The sequence below is a fragment of the Diachasmimorpha longicaudata genome, chromosome 1, assembly GCF_034640455.1.
Source record: "Diachasmimorpha longicaudata isolate KC_UGA_2023 chromosome 1, iyDiaLong2, whole genome shotgun sequence".
Classification (NCBI taxonomy): Eukaryota; Metazoa; Arthropoda; class Insecta; order Hymenoptera; family Braconidae; genus Diachasmimorpha; species Diachasmimorpha longicaudata.
Genome location: NC_087225.1, coordinates 11,294,289 through 11,312,468, shown reverse-complemented (window position 1 = coordinate 11,312,468; position 18,180 = coordinate 11,294,289). Strand labels below are relative to the sequence as shown.

Below are 18,180 nucleotides of genomic sequence, written 5' to 3'. Positions count from 1 at the left end.
CACCTGAAAAAAAATATTGAGTCATATTTTTTTTCCCCTTGTTCTGTTCTATTCTGTTTTGTTATTTTTTTTTTCTACTTTTTCCCGTGTTTCATTCATTTTTTTTCCACTCTCAACCTGAAAAAGAGAATAAGAACGTCCGGGTTATTCGTTTAATGTGGGTTTTGTCCGTGGCTATAATATTTTTTTAAAATCCTCTCTTCTTCGGGGGGTACGGTCTTATGTATCACGGTCATGTGCGCACCTTCTAATCGCTTCTAAAGCGGTAACCACGACTTTTCCACACCGACTAACGTCAAACGATTTCTCGGGTATATGTTCGTGTATTTTTCTCTCACCCCCTCACGCTCCCTCCCCCCTGCTCCACCAGATTTCAAATAGAGAGGAGAAATAAATGCTGGAGCACTGAAAACTCACCCTCAGGCAATTCACGCTCCCTTATTTATTTTCGACGCTGGCCTATAAAATCTGATTGCGGTGTATCCAGCCTTGAAATCAGTTTAATCGTGGAAATCAGGAATTCAGCTGGGAATTGGGCGTTACTGTGATTGAATAATGGATCTGTTGCCGGGAAAAAATGAACCTATCATTGCGGGAAGAACTGTAAGGGTTTAAGATCATGGGGGTTATATGAAGGGTATGAAAAGGATCATAATGGTGATATAAAATTCAGACGTAAATCATGAAATAGGTCAACAGGTTCAAATATGCATTGAATAAATTAACGGAAAATAACTGTATAATCGGGAACAATAATTATGTGACATAATTACATGTAAACATTTCTCATTTGCACTTCACAATATTTTTCCAGTTCAATAATGCTCTCACGATTGCGTTAATTAGCATAATCATACGAATTTTCAATTGACCGTTGAAAATCGCAACGTTTATTATTATATTTTCTGTTATTATGTTTGTAATGAAGTAAAATCTTCTTGAACTAGATCACTCGAACCGTCATTTCAGATTTTTCTACCCTTTTCATGTTCTTCCCCCGACGCAACTCAAGGGACATTACTTATGTATCACATATACTGGCGAAGGAACCCAACGTGAAATAGAATTTTCCTCAAGCTCCAGAGAACCGTATGAACAAACGTATTTATTTTTATCGTGAGAGTGAGTTCACCTGGGTGTACACTATTTTCTACGAGAAAAGAAGTTGCGGTTAACTCGGCACTAGCTGAGAGTCAATGCCGCTGTCTTCCCTCCTGTTGGCCCACTGCGAGTTCCCTCGCTCATCCTGAAATCTTTTTTTTCTGTTATCCTTTTATTTCCCTCAATGCTCGTGGAGGAATGAATACTGTGAACCCTGGGAGAGTTCTGATTTTAATGGCTTGTTACGTCGAGTATTTCATTAGAATGAAAATTATAGTTTGTTCGGAATTTGGAAAAAATGTACCGAAATAATTTAATTATCACTGATATTCGCAGACAATTGCTCCGTAGTATATATCGATTTTGGCGTGAAATTAATGAAGAGGATTCATGATGGAAATATCTATTGTCTCTCGCAACTAGGTATGTTTTTGAAATGAATGAGTTCATTAAAATGCACGTTCGTCATGACGAGCACCTCGGGAATTGTGAAATTACCTGTACACAGAGAGAAAAGAATTTTCGTTGTCAAAGAACAAAGTGGATTACGTGAGAATATTTGATGGAGTAGATGAGATTTACTAGAGGAAAATTGAATAACTTCACAGAAAAAATGTGTTCGTCCGAAAAATATGCACATCACACAAAAATTATTGCACAAAGCAATATATGAATTCCGCAGATGATGTGCAGAAATTATTGGGGCAGCAATACAAACATTGATTCACTATGATAAAGTGTCTTTTGCGGGAATCACATAACTTTTTTTTTCGACGAAATTTATGTGATATATCATATCAATATCATCACAGTGTGAAAAATATTGTTGTCACATATGTTATTGTAAGACATTGGATGGAGAAAAAATAATTTCCTCTTAAAACATGAATGTAGTTCTTTCCATAATTTTTTAAATAATTTATTTGTCACTTGATCGTAATCTGAATAACTCCACCGTAAATGCCACCCTTTAGACATTAAATTACTCTTAATGCGGTAAAATTGTAGTCGTTCAAGCCGATCCCTCCGTCTATTTTCACCATAAAATCACAAACGATCAGCGTTACAGCCGAAAATTTCAGTGAATCAATCTTGAATATTCCCTTTACGACCTGTACATCTGGTGTCCTCTCACTAACTCCCCTTTCGAGGTTTAGTATGACGACAGTCAGGCTCACTCGTCACGCAAATGTGTATACAGACCCCGGCAACTTCCTGTTATCGTTATGCCGTGTGTTTTGTTTGTAAATAATTCGTCGCGGTAGTATGAACGCGATCGTGAAATGCAGCCACCCCTCACCGACGGAATTCCGAGTGGTTATGGTTCGGTTTCGTGGATGTGGTGATGCGGACATCCCCACGCCATTTCCGTACGGGGATGCTTCGTAAAATTTCAGCATTAGAACTAAAAAAAAGGAAATTCCACTATTTTTTCCAGCCTTGAAGCCATGAGAACGACATCCCCTCATTGTCAATTAGAGAATTTATTATATCTCCGAACGAATTCACCGCATTTTCAATCTTCAATAAAATGAATCACTTCAAATCAATGTCCACGATATCCCTCCCCCCGTCACTCGTCCCATCCACCCCCTCCCCGTAACCAAAAAACCTCCCACCCTCCATCATAACCCAGCCAAAAATAACCAACAGTCCGGGTCCTCGAGCAACTTGATTTCTACCTAATAAAACGTTACGAGAGACATAAAGTGATACGATGATACATCACACTGGATAAAGGTGAGAGCCACACGGGCAAGAGCCCACACCGGCTACAGAGACCGGGGAGAAACATTGTGAGAAAACGTGAGAGACAAACAGCAGGGAAAAAAAAGCAACTTAAGAAGTCTCGTGTGCAGCGAAAGGGATGCAGGGCCACAGGGGTGATGGGTCGGAGTGAGTCGGCAATTCTGTTACCTAGACGCAAGCGCACGAGGAATCCTCTCACTCCCTTCCCCCCTCCCAACGACGGGTAGCACCCTCCCACGGGGTTGAGAGTGTTACTCTCTTTGGGAGAACGCGCCGTGTCGAGATATCCAGCAGTTGACTTGTGCGGGTCGTGGTACGATCATCAGTTCTCCGGCTGATAGTGGCCAGAAATCGCTGGCATTCGTCTAGTCAATCGGTGACAGCTACGACAAATTGACGATCATTTGGGGACAAGTGAAAATTTCTTCCACGATCTTCAGTTCATCTCCTATTTTATTCTATTGCAAAAGCCCTCGTGAGTGATTCTGTGAAAATCAGTGTTCTGTAATTATTTATTACTCTCGTAATGGTGTTTCAACTAGTGTCCAATTGAATTGGCCAATTCATCAGAATAGAAATTGCACTTGTGTAATTCACCGGGAGACAGTGGAGTTCTGGGAGAGACAGGTGTCACGACAAATATTAAATAAAGACCCGGAAAGGAGGGAAGAACATCAAGAAGAGATGCACAAAGGGATGAGTACGGTGGAGCTGTAATCTTTCGCATCTCGCTGTAGTCGAGGGATAATTATTTTTAAAACAAAGTGGTACGAAATTGTGATTTTAATCTGTGCTTTATATTTTGAGATGTATTTACCGGAGTTTATTGTTGTTTGAATGAATGAAACACGATTAAATGCGCGGTATTGAATCACTTTGTAATGCTCTTCCGCTGGGCATGCGGTAATACTCCCATCATACTACTCTAGACTCGTCATCAGTTATGTTTGAATAGTCAGATCGCTTGACATCGTCCAGCTAGTCAAACCCCCACAACCCCAAATCCCTGCCAATTCCAATGTTTACCCAGTGGATTGAGTAAATTTGACATCCCTTCGTGACATAATGTCCGGCCGTAGCGATGGAATAATTTTCCGGATGAAACTTGACTTCAAAACTTTTGATGTCAATCATCATCTCTCGGAAAAAAATATCTTTGACATTTAAGGTCTCTACGAAATAGTCTCTCAAGACCCGAAAATAAACTTTGAAATTTTCATCTCTGAACGCTTCTACGGATAAATTAAGATACGATGTTATAGGAGCTCAGCAGAACTAGGGAGTTTATCGTGATAATTTATTTGCCGATGTACGAGTGCAGGGTGAGACAGGGATTGATGAGCAAGGGGTGTGAGGGTGTACACGGAGTTCAATTGACTCGACTTTAACGAGCTGTGCCTCACGAGAATCTAGACACCTCTGATAATCATTGGTGTACCTTGCTTAATTGAAATCCCTCCCTCCCCCTACCACTTCTAATTCTGCATCTAGTTGATGCATCCCTTTTCTGGAACTGGCGTTCCAATTCTAATTCTAGGATTATCGGATTCAAATTGACACAAGTCTACCGATGTTCCTCTTGACTTCAGATCAATGGTCATATAGAAAGGGTGCGACATCCTTCCAGAAATTTTATGTCGCCAGCATTGTTAGGGGACAAAAATCTTTGACTAGAAACATCATTGTTCATTAGTATATCTGATTGACACTCAGAGCTCTATTGCGCTGATGACTTGATGAATCTGTCTTCTGTACTTGACCGTCAGAATAGAATTTAAAAGTCCTCTCTTCTCAAATTATCTAGTTCTGACAATGACCTTCTGAATTATTGATCACTAGTGACATAAAAAAATACAACCGATTGTCATATTCGGGTGGTAGATACCTTTAGCTTTTCTATGGAAAGTACGATAATTTTAAAAATTGAATCATATGCTGATCAGTTAATTAATCATGATAAATAGGGAAGAGGCAGACGATTTGTAGAGCAAGCAATAATCTATAGTTGTTCAATCTTAGAAAAATCAACCCATGAAGAATGGGCATATCATGATAGCTATATATCCATCTGCTAATACACCATAGAATGCCTTTCATTTCTATTCCAGTCTTCATTCATGCGCTGCTTCCATTAGCTTCGTCGTCCGCACAGAATAATCCTTGCGTAAATGCTGCAGTTTTTTCCGAAGTTTTAAGCATTTCCCTGAATATTGCACTACCAGTAAGGCTCACAAATAATTAACAGTGGAGAAGGAAATATTGTTTTATCCTCGACAAGGAAAACAACAGAAATAATCTCATGCTGCATTTTGCTCACACGAAGATGTATGTACCCTAATTGAAAGCACTCACTTCAATATTTGGCGTTGAAAATAAACATTTTGGTCTCGTTATGACTGACCATTTCTAACGCCCCCAAAAAATAGCCTGATTGATTATCATTCGGAACCGGAAGACCTCGGCCAGGGGAAGTCATTCGCCATCGCGTGGTACCAAAAAACAATTTCTGACGGACGACAGAACACTCCGTTGGCACATAATTCACGTTAGTACATACCTGGTTTAAGTACAGTCACTACTCGCCCATATTGTTGATGCACAGTTTTCTTCTTTTTACTTGTTGCATCTCATGCCACTTACCCTAGTATGATGGTGACGGGACAGATTTACGTTTTACACGTTTTATACCTTTTGATATATACCAGCACGTGGCTTTAGCTTCTTTTTATGAGCCTACACTGGCCCTTTCATGTTACGATCAATGAAAAACAAGAAACATTACCTTTTTTTATGTTGAGTTCAGGCTGTTTGCCTGCTCGTGATTTATGGAAGGTAACAGGTATCATCAACGTACTCACCAGTGATGACTCTTCTGATGAATGTTATTCAAAAATTCGTAAATGGTGGTAATTTGAATAGCTCGTTGATCCGATTAAAACCGTTGCATCGCCAAATAGTATTCAAGATCCTGACGATAATTCAGAAAACAATCGGTCTAAATCCAAAACCAATTGGAATGTGATGGAAATTCAATACTATCAGATTTCCTCTTATTGTGACCAATATCTACCGAATTGTAGTCACCTAATGGAGCTGCTTCAATCCACAGTTCAGTTGCTTGTTTCACGTCTGGTCTCACTCCACCACATCCAGACACCATCCCTAAACCACTTAAACCGTGACAACACTGTTGATCTTGTTGTCTCCCGTGCTGCTGAAGGACCAAGTTTAATATAGACTTTGACTGGAAACCAGTTTATTCAATCTAATGTATTTGTCGTCGAGACACTTGGGATCATCAATCACTACACGCCTGGGGGTTGGCTGGGGCAGGCTGAGGAAAATGTTGGTTCTTTCGAGTCAAACAAAAAGCTCTCTGGCAATGACAAATTGATACTCGGTTGGGAAATGCAGGAGGATTTTTTAAATTGGCGAGGGGAGTGAAGGACATGTTTCCATTGATCGTCTGTTGATCAATAGTTATTATTCATTTTTATATTAAATTTTGCTTTGTGTTTTATCCCTCTTTTATGAGGAAACCGTGACTCGTGGAACAAGAATTAAGAGTCGAATCATCCAGACTGATAATCCAAATCACCTTCCTCGACATTTCTCCAACACTCGAGCCTAGATAACTCGGAATTTCGGAAGCGTAGGGTTTCCACGTCATGACCAATGCCAGAGTGAAGTACCTCGAGGGAGACAAACTCGACGACAGGGAACTAGTTTCAACCCTCCGTTTTTCCTACCTCATTCTCCTTTTCACCGTATTTTTCTTTTCTTCATTTTTGTATTTTATTCCTCTGTATTTTGCTTTCGTTATTTTGTTTTTGTCCTTGTCTCCTCCTCTCCTGCATCACATTCGTTTTTCCTCGGACGTTTCTCTCGTCTGTACCTTCCACATTCCCAAGAGGATTTATGGTAGAATATCCCATCTTGGGGAAAAAAAACTTACTCTCTCTCTCACACTCACTCTTATACTATGGGAGATTCTTCCTAATACGTTGCCTTCGATAAAGTTTTACAAATTCCACCATCGGAGTTGAATTACAGGGATATCGAGCACGTCGTGGAGGCTAGATGTGAAGATCCAGGTCCGTTCGAGTTCGAGTTTATCATCCCACTAAGACGAGAGTCTGCAAGAAAATTCCTATCGGCTGCAGAAATCATCTATTTTTATCCTGAAACATCTTTATCTCTGTCCATCCACCATTGAGCAATTCATTTTGTCATTACGAAATAGAAAAGAAATTGACAAATGCACGAGGGGGATAAATTGGTTTTGCCGTAAAATTAGATGTTCCAATTAGAAGATCTTTTGTCGTGTTCAGTCAATTTACTTCAAAAGATAAATAAGTTTCATCAAAATAGAAGAATTTTCGAAGTAATTATTGCTATCCAATGGGATATATATCCGTATTCATTAAAGACTTATTATTTCGATAGAACTAACTATATTTTATCTGAAAGTATAGGTGCAGGTACATTACATATCTACGGTAAATACATGAACGCAATATACTTTATTTGTGCATGTATTCTTTCGATTGTATCCTAAATGGTCCTCATGGCACGTATATTTAATCCAAGAATTGCTTAATCGTAATACAAAATTTCTTAAAAGACTAAAATTTACCTGTCACTGTAGCTTTAAATAAAAAAATATATCTCATTACTGACGCTCGAAATTATTAACGTTTGACGCAACTTTAAACGGCCTCAATGTCTTAAATTGAGACACGAAAAATTACTCGAAACTTGGAGAAATAAACTTCTTAAACAGGCGACAAACGTGCCTCAATTTCAAACACTAGTTCCGCCAGGGCAGAAATCGTGAGCTGGTGAGGAAAAGGGCTGTGTAAAAATGAAGAGGACGTGGGGTAGAAAATACGAGTGATGAATCTGCGCAAAAGCATATCGACCTTTTGAACTGAAATGCAACGATATAGTCCCTCAGTGGAGGGGTCTCTTTCGAAATAACGACGTTTCCATTGGATGCCAGTGGAGTTTTGCCAGAACTTTTTTTTTCATTCTTCTTCACAACCCTCAACCCCCTGAATACGGTAGGCGTACCACGTGAGATTATATACCAAGTGACTGAAAAAATATAGGGTATTGCGCTCACTGGGTCGTACAGGCGTGACTAGGAATCCAGCACTTCGTCTTTCTCCACCTATCCTAGATTCTCTCTTCTTCACTCCAACCCCAATTTCTTTATTATTACCAGAGCGTGCTTAAGGCGAAAACCTGGTCAAACATACTGTATACACGAAACTTAGAAGAGGGCCACAAGCTTCCTCCAATTCTCCAGAGTCAACCAAGTTGGGTCAGAAGTTCATGCAATTTTCCCTGAACTAATGCTGTTTACGTATGACTAAAATTATGATGTCGCAAACTCTCATTTTCACTGGAGATTCCAGAAATAAATGATGAACTCCCCTTCCGCATTTTCCCTTCCTCTAGCGATAATTAAATGCCCGAAGACTGATTCGAAGGGAAAAGCCTGAATATCGTTGGAATATCAACCAATGCTTCATCATCACTTTGGTGAACCTAATCAAATCAATTGATTAATCCGATCAGCGTGTCAAATTATTCCGGATTACGTCAGTTTATTCGCCGACGGTCTTCGAACATTATAAATAACGAAATCTTCAATTTCCGAAAACTGCTTCGAGGCTCGCGGTAACAGTAGGAAATATATCGAAGGAGTTCTCGCAGTAGTTCAACTCTAGTCTCATCCGGACTGAGAATTCAATCATTCCCACAGGAGCGAGTGCTATTCCGGTTGTTTTGTCAGGAGCAAACTATCAATAGACATTGATTACATTGCTCTACAACCTGACGTAATGCGTTTGTCTATGGCCGAGTTATTGTCCCAACCCCTCATTTGTACCCGAAATTTGGAAAATAAATACCGAGCTTCTCGTCAATCTCCTCGTCCGCCGAACAGGAAACTAGACTGGAGTCTCATGAAAGTGTTACGATGACCAGACGAACTTCCCCTCCTGATCAGTATCAAACAATCATTCAAGATTGCCATCGATCATTCCCCAACTACCTCCAACCACCCCAAATATCTGAATTCCCAATATCCCAAAGTTCTTGCAAGCCTCGCATATACTAAAAAAAATATATCCACCAAGTTTCAGCGGTGTCTCGATACTTCTCCCATTCCGACTGAGAATTCAATCCCTCCCACGAACCGGGGGAGAATGTTATTTCGGCTGTTTGGTCAGGAGCAAACCACCAATGGGCATTGGTTACATTGCTCCAAAGCCCACCGTGCAAATCCATATCCGTAGCACCTGTGCATACCAAAACAGTTTTCCCTCCAATACAACGTGTTCATCCACTCCCTCCACCCCTTTCCCCATTCACTTTATTGTGCATTAACGCACCAACCATTTCCCCAGCTATAACTGGGCTTTCCCATCCTTTCCACCCCCTCCCAAGTTGTTCCAAACTATCTGCTATCAAGGACCGCACTCGATATTGGCTTATCCTGCAAATACTGGATTTCAACGCCATATAATAACCATTTCTTCTCCCACCCTCTGCCCCCCTCCCCCACTACGAAAAACCACCATCTTGTTAGATAGCAATATCCCATACATACAATTTAACCGTATAACTCCCCCTCCCCCCACCTCCCTCATCACCATTGCCTGAAACATTCGTAACTGCGACTGTATGATACGGGGTAGGGTAAGAGTAAGAAGTAAGCGTATACCACGAATTTAGATTTCCTTCCGTAGCTCCTTGGCAAAACCAAAAGTTTAAACCATCTCACTCCACTCATTCCCCAACTCCCCGTTCATCCCCCTTCTCCCTACCACCCACAACCACCTCTTGTCTTCATCTTACTTCCCTTTCTACTGTGTTCTCCTCCACTACTGCGACAAGATCTCCGTAAATTTGCAGAATCGAGTTTCCACCCGCGGCTTTTGGACGAACATTAATTCCACCCGGATCCTAAGGGTTTACAAGCCTCTATCTAACCCCTTCATTTACCCCCCCTGTCCTTTCCCCCAGTCCTGCCGCAAGCCACCCAGATGCTGGTGGCCTCCCTGACTTAGACCCGAGATGCTACTTTAGAGTCTCACCTCTTGTTTAGTCTGCGGTGCGTTTCATTATCGTAAGGAAAAGGGGAAACATGAGAAGTTTATTATTTGGCTCGGGAGTCGTGAGTGAGAATGAGAGGTTTGGGATGTGATAATTTTGATTGTGCGCCAATAGCATTAGGTGAGTTGGGAAATTGCGTGGAATGAGGAATATATTGCACGGAATGGATGATTGGAGTGGGAATTGAGTGCAAATCGGAGCCCAGAGGGGTTGGGGAGGGAGGTACGGTGTTGAGAAACCTGATCGCATGCCATAAATATTATCGTGATTGGAATACTTGATACATAACTGGACCCGATCGGGTGGAGATATTAATTCAAATAGTTGGTGAAATGGAAGTGCCGCAGGTTCGGTGCAGGAAGCTGTTCGTTGAAATCTTCAAACGGAAAAAAAACTGAATAACAATCACGTGGAAGTTTCGCAATTTGCACGCGAGAATAAATTACGGAAGGTCTAGTTGAGACTACAGAATCTTCAGTAAATAATATGCAGTTGGTTGTGTAATTTTTGTATTGTATGTGTATTTAATGCTCAGTAGGGATTTATGGGCAACAAATTAGGGGAGAATTTTAAAAATTTTAGCATCCCCGTATATGAGTTCGAATATATCCCTTTCACTGTGTCAGTTTGCTACATTAAGAGGATGGAATGAGTGAATCATTGATCAATTCCTTCGTATTTCTAATTGAATATCAAACCTACTTTCTATTTTTATTTTGCACAACCAGAGTCAGTCTTTCATCGGAAAACGATCAATATCTCCTGGTATATTGGTACGCAAATGCTGATTTTTGATGGAGTATAGGGTTGAATGTTCTTGTAGTACATGTGCATACAATGTCTCATTATTAATGGAAAATGGATGCTTGATCACATGTATTGTGTGGTTACAGGGCTCGAGATGATGATACGCGTCTACCTGGTGCTCCTGTGCTCGTGTATGGCGAGAGGAAAAATTGGTAAGTTTTGTTTACCATCGTCATTGTGATGATAAATTCACTGACATTAATCGTTCAACAAATGCTATTGTTCACTTGTTGCCATATTTCATCTGCCCTAACGTTGCAGAATAAAAATGAGTTAAATTATATTCCATTTATTTCGGTAAAAAAAACTCGCTGGAGTAAAAAAAAATGATCCAACTTTTCCGGAAAACTCTCCTAATTCGAGTTCGAAAACTGATCTATATAAAACTCGGAGCTGTGGAGTGCGGCATTGAGTGTAAAAAAAAATGGGTAGGAAAAAAGTTTCGTGAACTTGGACGAGCGTGAAAGTAACGACCATCGTGATATTATGTGTACGCGACATACAGCATGCCATAACCTGGAATTGATTGTTGCGAAAGCAATAAATAATCCCGTGTCCTGTTACTTTCGTTGGTCCTTTCTTTTTTTTTTATTATCTTTCGCTGGCGATCAAAATGAGTTCTAATGCTGCACGACATGGCCCGAGGGTACATGGGACACATTTTACGTCATTCATTTTTTTAAGGAACGGGGGAAGGGGATGAAATATTGGGGGATTAAGACATGATTGGGTGGGTCGAGAATGGGGATCTCCCGGGGTTTTTTTTTCGTCGCAAGAGTCAACTTGCCAACACCATCATTGTTCGACTGCCGTCAGCCAGGAAATGATGAATTGGGAATGAATATTGTTCAGCTCTAAATTCTGCGGAATATTCCTTTCAAAAATTTAGTAAATTCGTCTATTGGAAATTAAATCCAATCTCCTATGCCATTTCCTGTAGAAGACTTCCCAAATATAACAGTGTTATAGAATGGCTTATCGAATTATTACATTCATTTATGAAGAATCCTTAAGTACCGGATATCTGATTAGATAGATATCGTTTTCAAAAACGCTTCTGTGTGAACGAACTTAACTTCAAATCTCTTTAAAAATTGAAGTACAGGTGGCTTCGCGAGGACATGAAAATTCGAATTATATTCAGTTTGTTGGGTTTTCGTATAAGGAAAATATGTAATTTATAAATAGTGATTTGCAAGATTTTTTTTCTTATTTATAGGGCGATTTTATAGATGTTTTATCAGAAATCTCTAGAAATGTTGCGTCAAGAGCTAGAGTTTTTTACAGCTGATGAATTGTGATTATTCCAGTACTCGTAATAGAATTTTTCTGGAAGATTGCTCTTTATGCAATAGCCTGCATTGTCCCAATCTTACCCATCCCACGTCTTCAATTCACTGAAATACTCGGGATATTCATCCCCAAAATCTCGTAGGAAAAAAGCTCTCATAAAACTATTTTTATGTTACAGGTTACTTCTGGCATATTACGGACATTCATTACGACCCGAAATATTCGTCCCAGGGTAACACAGACAGCAGTAAGTCTCACTTTGTTCACTCCATATAAAACAATTCCCCCTTCTCCAGCCCATTACCAGTTTCTTCTCCCCCTGTGTCCATTAATCCCTTCCCCAAACTCCCCGAGTCTTGTTTACTTTTTAAAGCATATCCGTAGCATGCAGATTTCGTATACGATAGAATGTCTGTGATATTTCTGAGGTATCGTAAAAAATCGATTCGTCCAGTGCAGCGTAGCAGCTTTACATAAGTGGCAAAATTCTCTTGTAATTTATTAAATAGATTCATCTTTTATAGCCGTCTTTGCTAATAAATTAGCCTTCAAGACGTGATTTATTATTCAGATCATTGTATTAAATTGAATGAGGCTCATTCAACACATTCACGTCTATTTAACTATTCAGATGTGACTTGAGCTACTTCACATCAAATAATTCTTTGAAATTTAAAAAATTGGCTAATTTTAATCTGTTTCTATCGGCCGTATAATAATTTTTCCTCCATTTTTGCGAGATTAAGTGGAATCCCTCAGCGTGATTCTCCTGAGAATTAACAAAATGAAACTAAGGAGGATTAAAAAAAGAAAATATAATGTATATGAAGGAGCACTGGGACTGCAATCGCAGCTAAAGTAACCAGTCTTGTGACCCACTTATCTCAACCCTAAGACCTGGCGAGTCCATACAACTCCCCACTTCAACTTCTTGAAACTCTGTTCCACTTTTTTTTTCAAATGGTGTGTGCTTTTAATTTCCACGCTAATAAAAATGTTCGGGTCACAATTACCAAATTATATTCATCAAAAAATTATACTTCCAAACTGGGAAATTCTTTACCGCATTTTGTGGACTTTTGCGTCATAGGTCTGCTCAAAATTCTGTTGCCCCAATTCCGTCCATAATTACCGGAACTTCCAAGGAAATAAATTAATAATTAGAACAATCATATAACATTATCCTTTAATATTTGATTATCTTTATGTGATTTTCGTTTCTCCAGTGCTTGACCATTCCCCTTAAATCAAATTCAAGATTTTTTTGTTCGAAGATTCAGTCAAATTGTTCCAACAGTGTACCATTTAATCAGCCTTCACTAATGATACTTCATCATTTTTCATTGATCTGTTCCTTCCATTGAACAAGCTTTTTCAATGTGTTTGACAATTATTCTTCTTGTCGAGTGATTACGTGCATATAAAAACGGTCGGACAGGCATTGTAATTCGCTCGCTTCATCAGGGTAATCCAGTCGCTGATGAACAAGTCGTGGACTCAATTGGATTACTATTGATTAGGTCATTTGTGTTGTCGATCCGACGAACAAAAAACGGGAATTGGTGAATTTTCCCTGTTATTGCTTGCAGTGTGCTGGAATATAAGGACCGATATTGATACCGGGGGGATAAGACCGGCGAGACGAGTTGCTGGTATTTTTGGCAACTACACCTGTGACTCACCCTGGGCACTGATAGAATCAGCAGTACATGCTATGAAATCGAATCGGCCCGAGGAGGGAACAGAGTTCGTTCTCTGGACAGGGTGAGTTTGCACGTCAATTATTGGAAAAAAATAATATCCAACGAAATGCATGGTAGCATAGTATTGCAACATTTCGAACTACATGTGAGATGATGGACCATGTGGTGTAGAGAGTATGAAAAATTTCACAGGGGAAAAACAGAATTTTTAATTGACTTCCCTAATCATTTCTGAGATAGGGGTGTCCTCTCCTGGTAAGTCCTTGAAAAAGTTCAATAAAAAATACGTAGAAGTTGCAGCATACACCCAGTTTTACTCTTTAATAACTAGGTAGATAAAAAAATGTCAGATTTAGTCATAATATCCATTCATTTATTTCAAATATTTACGAAAGAGGACGAGTGATAGGAATATTATGCGAGTAACCAAAAGGTAAAACCATATTTAATCTGCTTTATGACCCTGGAAAATTGTGAATGATTCTGCTCCACCTACATTCGCCCTAAAAAGGGACAGGGAGGAAGTTCTAGATTTTTTACGAAATGGCCAACTGAGCTGGGGATAGTCGTGAAAAATTAATTGCACATCGCAAACGATCGGTTAAAATATCAAAATTTAAAGTCTATCTGGTGTAGGCCACGATTACTACCCCCACACAGTAATTTTTAATTTGATATTCTCTACGCGTATGAGCCCTAAAAATTCTCATAAAAAACGTTCTATTTTATTCAAAATGAAATTCCCCACAATTTATTCACGACGCCTCGATGAATGCTCAATAGTTTCCGAGATATTGCCATTGGCAATTGAGTGTAAACCTTCGCTGATGAACTCCGTTACTTTATCCCGTCCATCATCGGTTATATTCACAGAAGGTCCCTTCGCACCTTCGTTACGTCAAAACCCCCAGCCACGTCTGGAACTAGGAACTTTCAATAACTCTCCTTCAGATGTTTACCCATAAAAAAATTTCACGTCATGAACGTGACGTATTGAACAGTTGGCCTCAACCAGGGTGACCGCTGCACCCTCCGCAAACCTCTTCCGTCACCCAAAACTCGATACAATTATATCAAACATGTCAGACTCCAAAATTCGGTGCTTCGTCCCAGTCAGTTTCACTTTGCTCCGCAATTCGTTTACGGTTTAATTGAATTTACATGAATTTGCCGTTTGGAGGATCTCCCAGGTACAGCTCACCCCTGTTTTTTGGTGGGTAGATGGGTGGAACAAGAGAACGGGATGAAATGGGGGTGATGACGGGATCAAAGAGGGGCAATTGGGAGTGGACGGAGGTCAAAAACTAGTCCAAACGATGAAAATTAAAGTTCTGTGGTGAATGACGGCGACGAGAGGGGCACGAAGCAAATACCTTTGACGATGGAGGTGAAATCCGACGAAAGGGAGTATAAACGCTCTCGGGGGAGGGAGGGAGGGATGCATGTATGAGTTATACGGCCGGTGGAAATGTGCGCATACAGATTGGAAAATGAATGAGGAGGGGGGAGGGTCGTGAAGGGGTCTGACTGAAGCCTCGAAATTGCCTCGTTTCGTGTTTCCCAAAACTTGTGGACATAATGCACCGCGACACATAGGTAACATGTATTAATAATCATGTGTGACTGTAAAGAGTGTGTATGAGAGACGGGTGTTTACATTAGCAGGACAGGGGGAGGAAAATTCAACAATGTCCGATTATCTTCCAATTATTAGTTGCAGATGCGTTGGTAGGCTACGCTTCGAACATGGTGGTAATGTATATATAGTGCATTGAAACCATAGGTGATTACAGACTACCGCGTAATGCGGAAGTCGTTTCTGGGCTTTGATTGGACAAATCGCGATGACGAATGTCCGTTGTGAAATGATGATGTCAGTACAGTTGCATTGAATGAAATTTGTTGAGTTCGGGGGTAGTAAAATGTGGAAATTCGAGTTAATTTGTTGTTTAACAGACATTGAGCTTAAAGTTCACTTGTGAAATTTCAAAGGTCAATAAGTTTTTGCTATATCTTGAATTTTTCTGAAACCAGAGTTAACGATTGACGTGAATATTTTGTATTTTCATCGACTCGTTTAGAGCACTTTAACTCGATGGTGGTGTCTCGGTAGATTATTCTAGAAAGTATTGAATTTCTACTTGTGAAATTTTCGGATACTTGAATACACCAACAATATAAAGAACATTTTCCCTAACGATATCAACAATTTTCATGAATTTTTCCAACAGCATTGTAGATTTGAAATTGCGACAATCGCATAACTAATTATGGTTCATACGTACCCAAGAGTAACAGTTAATTACGAAAACTACAAAGAAATTCTTTTATGAATTGACATTACCAATTAAATATTTGAATGACTTCTGCCATCACAGTATGCTCTGAAACGTCAAACAAAACCCCCCAGTTCCCTCTTTACAATATGTTCCGCTCCACTGTAGCTTCAAACAACTCAATTCTCCCAAATAATGATGGAATTATATTTACTCATTTTTGCTCCCCATTCCCCATGATATATTGATAGCGGATAAATGAGTGAGGAATTGTATTCGTGGTCCATTAAAAACTAATTGGCGATTATAACATTGATCTAAGGGTGCGTGTATTTTTGCATTTAATGTAACTACCAGAAATAAAAATGTTCCGCAATACCAAAAATTTCATTAAAAAACTGCATCATCTGAAATATCCTTATTGGTTCCTTCGTTACCGTTCAAATCAGTAGTTTTCCAATCACGAAAAATTCGTGACTGAAAATGCTACAAAGAACTTTCCTCATTAATTGACTTCTCCAATTAAATGTTTCAATGACTTCCGCTGTCACAATACCTTTCGAAACTTCAAACAAGGTCCTCATTACACTCATTATCATGTTTCCCACTACGTTGTCTCTCCAAACAATTAAATTCCGCCGAGATAGTAATGAAATTACCATCAGTCATTGTTACCCTGTGTTCCTAACGAACCAACGCAGCACCAGCTAAATAACTCAAGAGCTATTTACCTTAATATTCTTTCCCATAGAATCATCGCACTAATATTTCCAATTTCTATCGACTCTTTCCCCAAATTGCAATTTCTACTCGCCATTCTAAACACTAATGTAATAAAAACTTAATTTTGCCTACCATCATGGAACAATTGTCTCTCATTGTTGCCCTCTGTTCCCAGCGATGCAGTCACTCACAACAGCGAAATGAGCGAAGAGTTGCGTTTGCAGTCCATGAAGAATCTTACGGATCTGTTGTCCCACACATTCTCAAGCCAATTTGTGTTTCCTGCTTTGGGACACGAGGACATCGGTTTAAATTTCAGCCAGATCGCTAGTTTGTGGAAGCACTGGCTGCCGAGTGAGGCTCTCCAAACCTTTGAAAAATGTTGGTAGTGTATGGCCCAGTGCAAACGAAAGCGCAAAAACATTTTTTTACCCCTCTTTTTTCACATCTTCCCTTCAAACCCAACCCCTCTCCCTCCCCTAGCCCTCCATATTTCTGGTCTTTTTTCTTTCATTCTCTTCATGAGTTTTTTCCTCTCTTTTCATGCCAGTCATTCTGCTTTTGCTAGCACGAATCCTCCATCTAGGTGGTACAATATAATTTCTCCTTTTTTTTCACTTTTTTTTGCCCTTTCCACGTACGGTATTTCTCTTTCTTTTCGTAATCGTTCGTGTCTTTTGTCACTCCTTCTCTCTATCCCTCCCGCCCTTGTCGTGAAATTCAACTTTCTCAACTGTATATTCACTCTGAGCTACGACTATGAAAAAAAAGGGAAAAAAACTTTGAGGACTTAATTTTCGATGCATAAATCCACAAGTTTTTTTCAACGGCTCTCTCGCTCTTTTGGTGTGTAACGCACAGCCAAAACTTTTTCCACTCTTTCGTGAGGAAAAATATGTCGGGAGGGGGTGGGTGGGGGTTGGGGGGGTGAAAGAACCGACGGCAGGTATAACTGAAAATGAGGACTTACTGCGGAGCACGCGTTATTTTCTAAACCTCCCCAACTTTGGTATTTGATAAGTTTCTTCCCACTGTTTTTTTTTCTCTCCCTCCCTCCCCCTCCTCCCGCAACTTTGCGTGAAGCATGGTTTATGAATAAAAGACTGGGTAGTGGGAAAATTAGACTGGGTTTTAACTACACGGTCACGCGATTGTTGTTTAGAAGTAACTCAGGAAGTAATAATGGGAAATTTGTGAATTAATGTCTTTCTTTAACTGATTTTACACTTTTGTGAGGGAGGGCCATTTGATTACTGGAATTACTGGATTTATTTATATGTGAATGAGGAGGGGTGAAGGGTAATAGTATGTATTAGTGTGGGGTGGTATTCTCTTCTGGGATTTGAGTAATTGAGTCCAAAGTCTCTGATGAAATCATATTTCCTGATGGCTGAGTATTTTTT

At 39.8% G+C, this 18,180-nt stretch overlaps 1 protein-coding gene across 4 annotated transcripts in view; it reads left to right on the top strand.

The window, feature by feature from the left end:
* LOC135164963 (acid sphingomyelinase-like phosphodiesterase 3b) overlaps positions 1 to 18,180 on the top strand; it is a 44,350-nt gene that overhangs the window by 15,709 nt on the left and 10,461 nt on the right. For 3 of the 4 annotated variants that reach the window (XM_064125787.1, XM_064125806.1, XM_064125815.1), the window contains exons 2-5: positions 10,869 to 10,934; positions 12,254 to 12,322; positions 13,665 to 13,839; positions 16,953 to 17,158. In XM_064125787.1, the coding sequence (XP_063981857.1) occupies positions 10,877 to 10,934; positions 12,254 to 12,322; positions 13,665 to 13,839; positions 16,953 to 17,158 (508 nt within the window). In that variant the 5' untranslated portion in view covers positions 10,869 to 10,876. Of the gene's footprint in view, positions 1 to 2,128; positions 3,618 to 10,868; positions 10,935 to 12,253; positions 12,323 to 13,664; positions 13,840 to 16,952; positions 17,159 to 18,180 lie in introns of those variants that run through there. The other variant, XM_064125797.1, reaches the window with a different exon arrangement.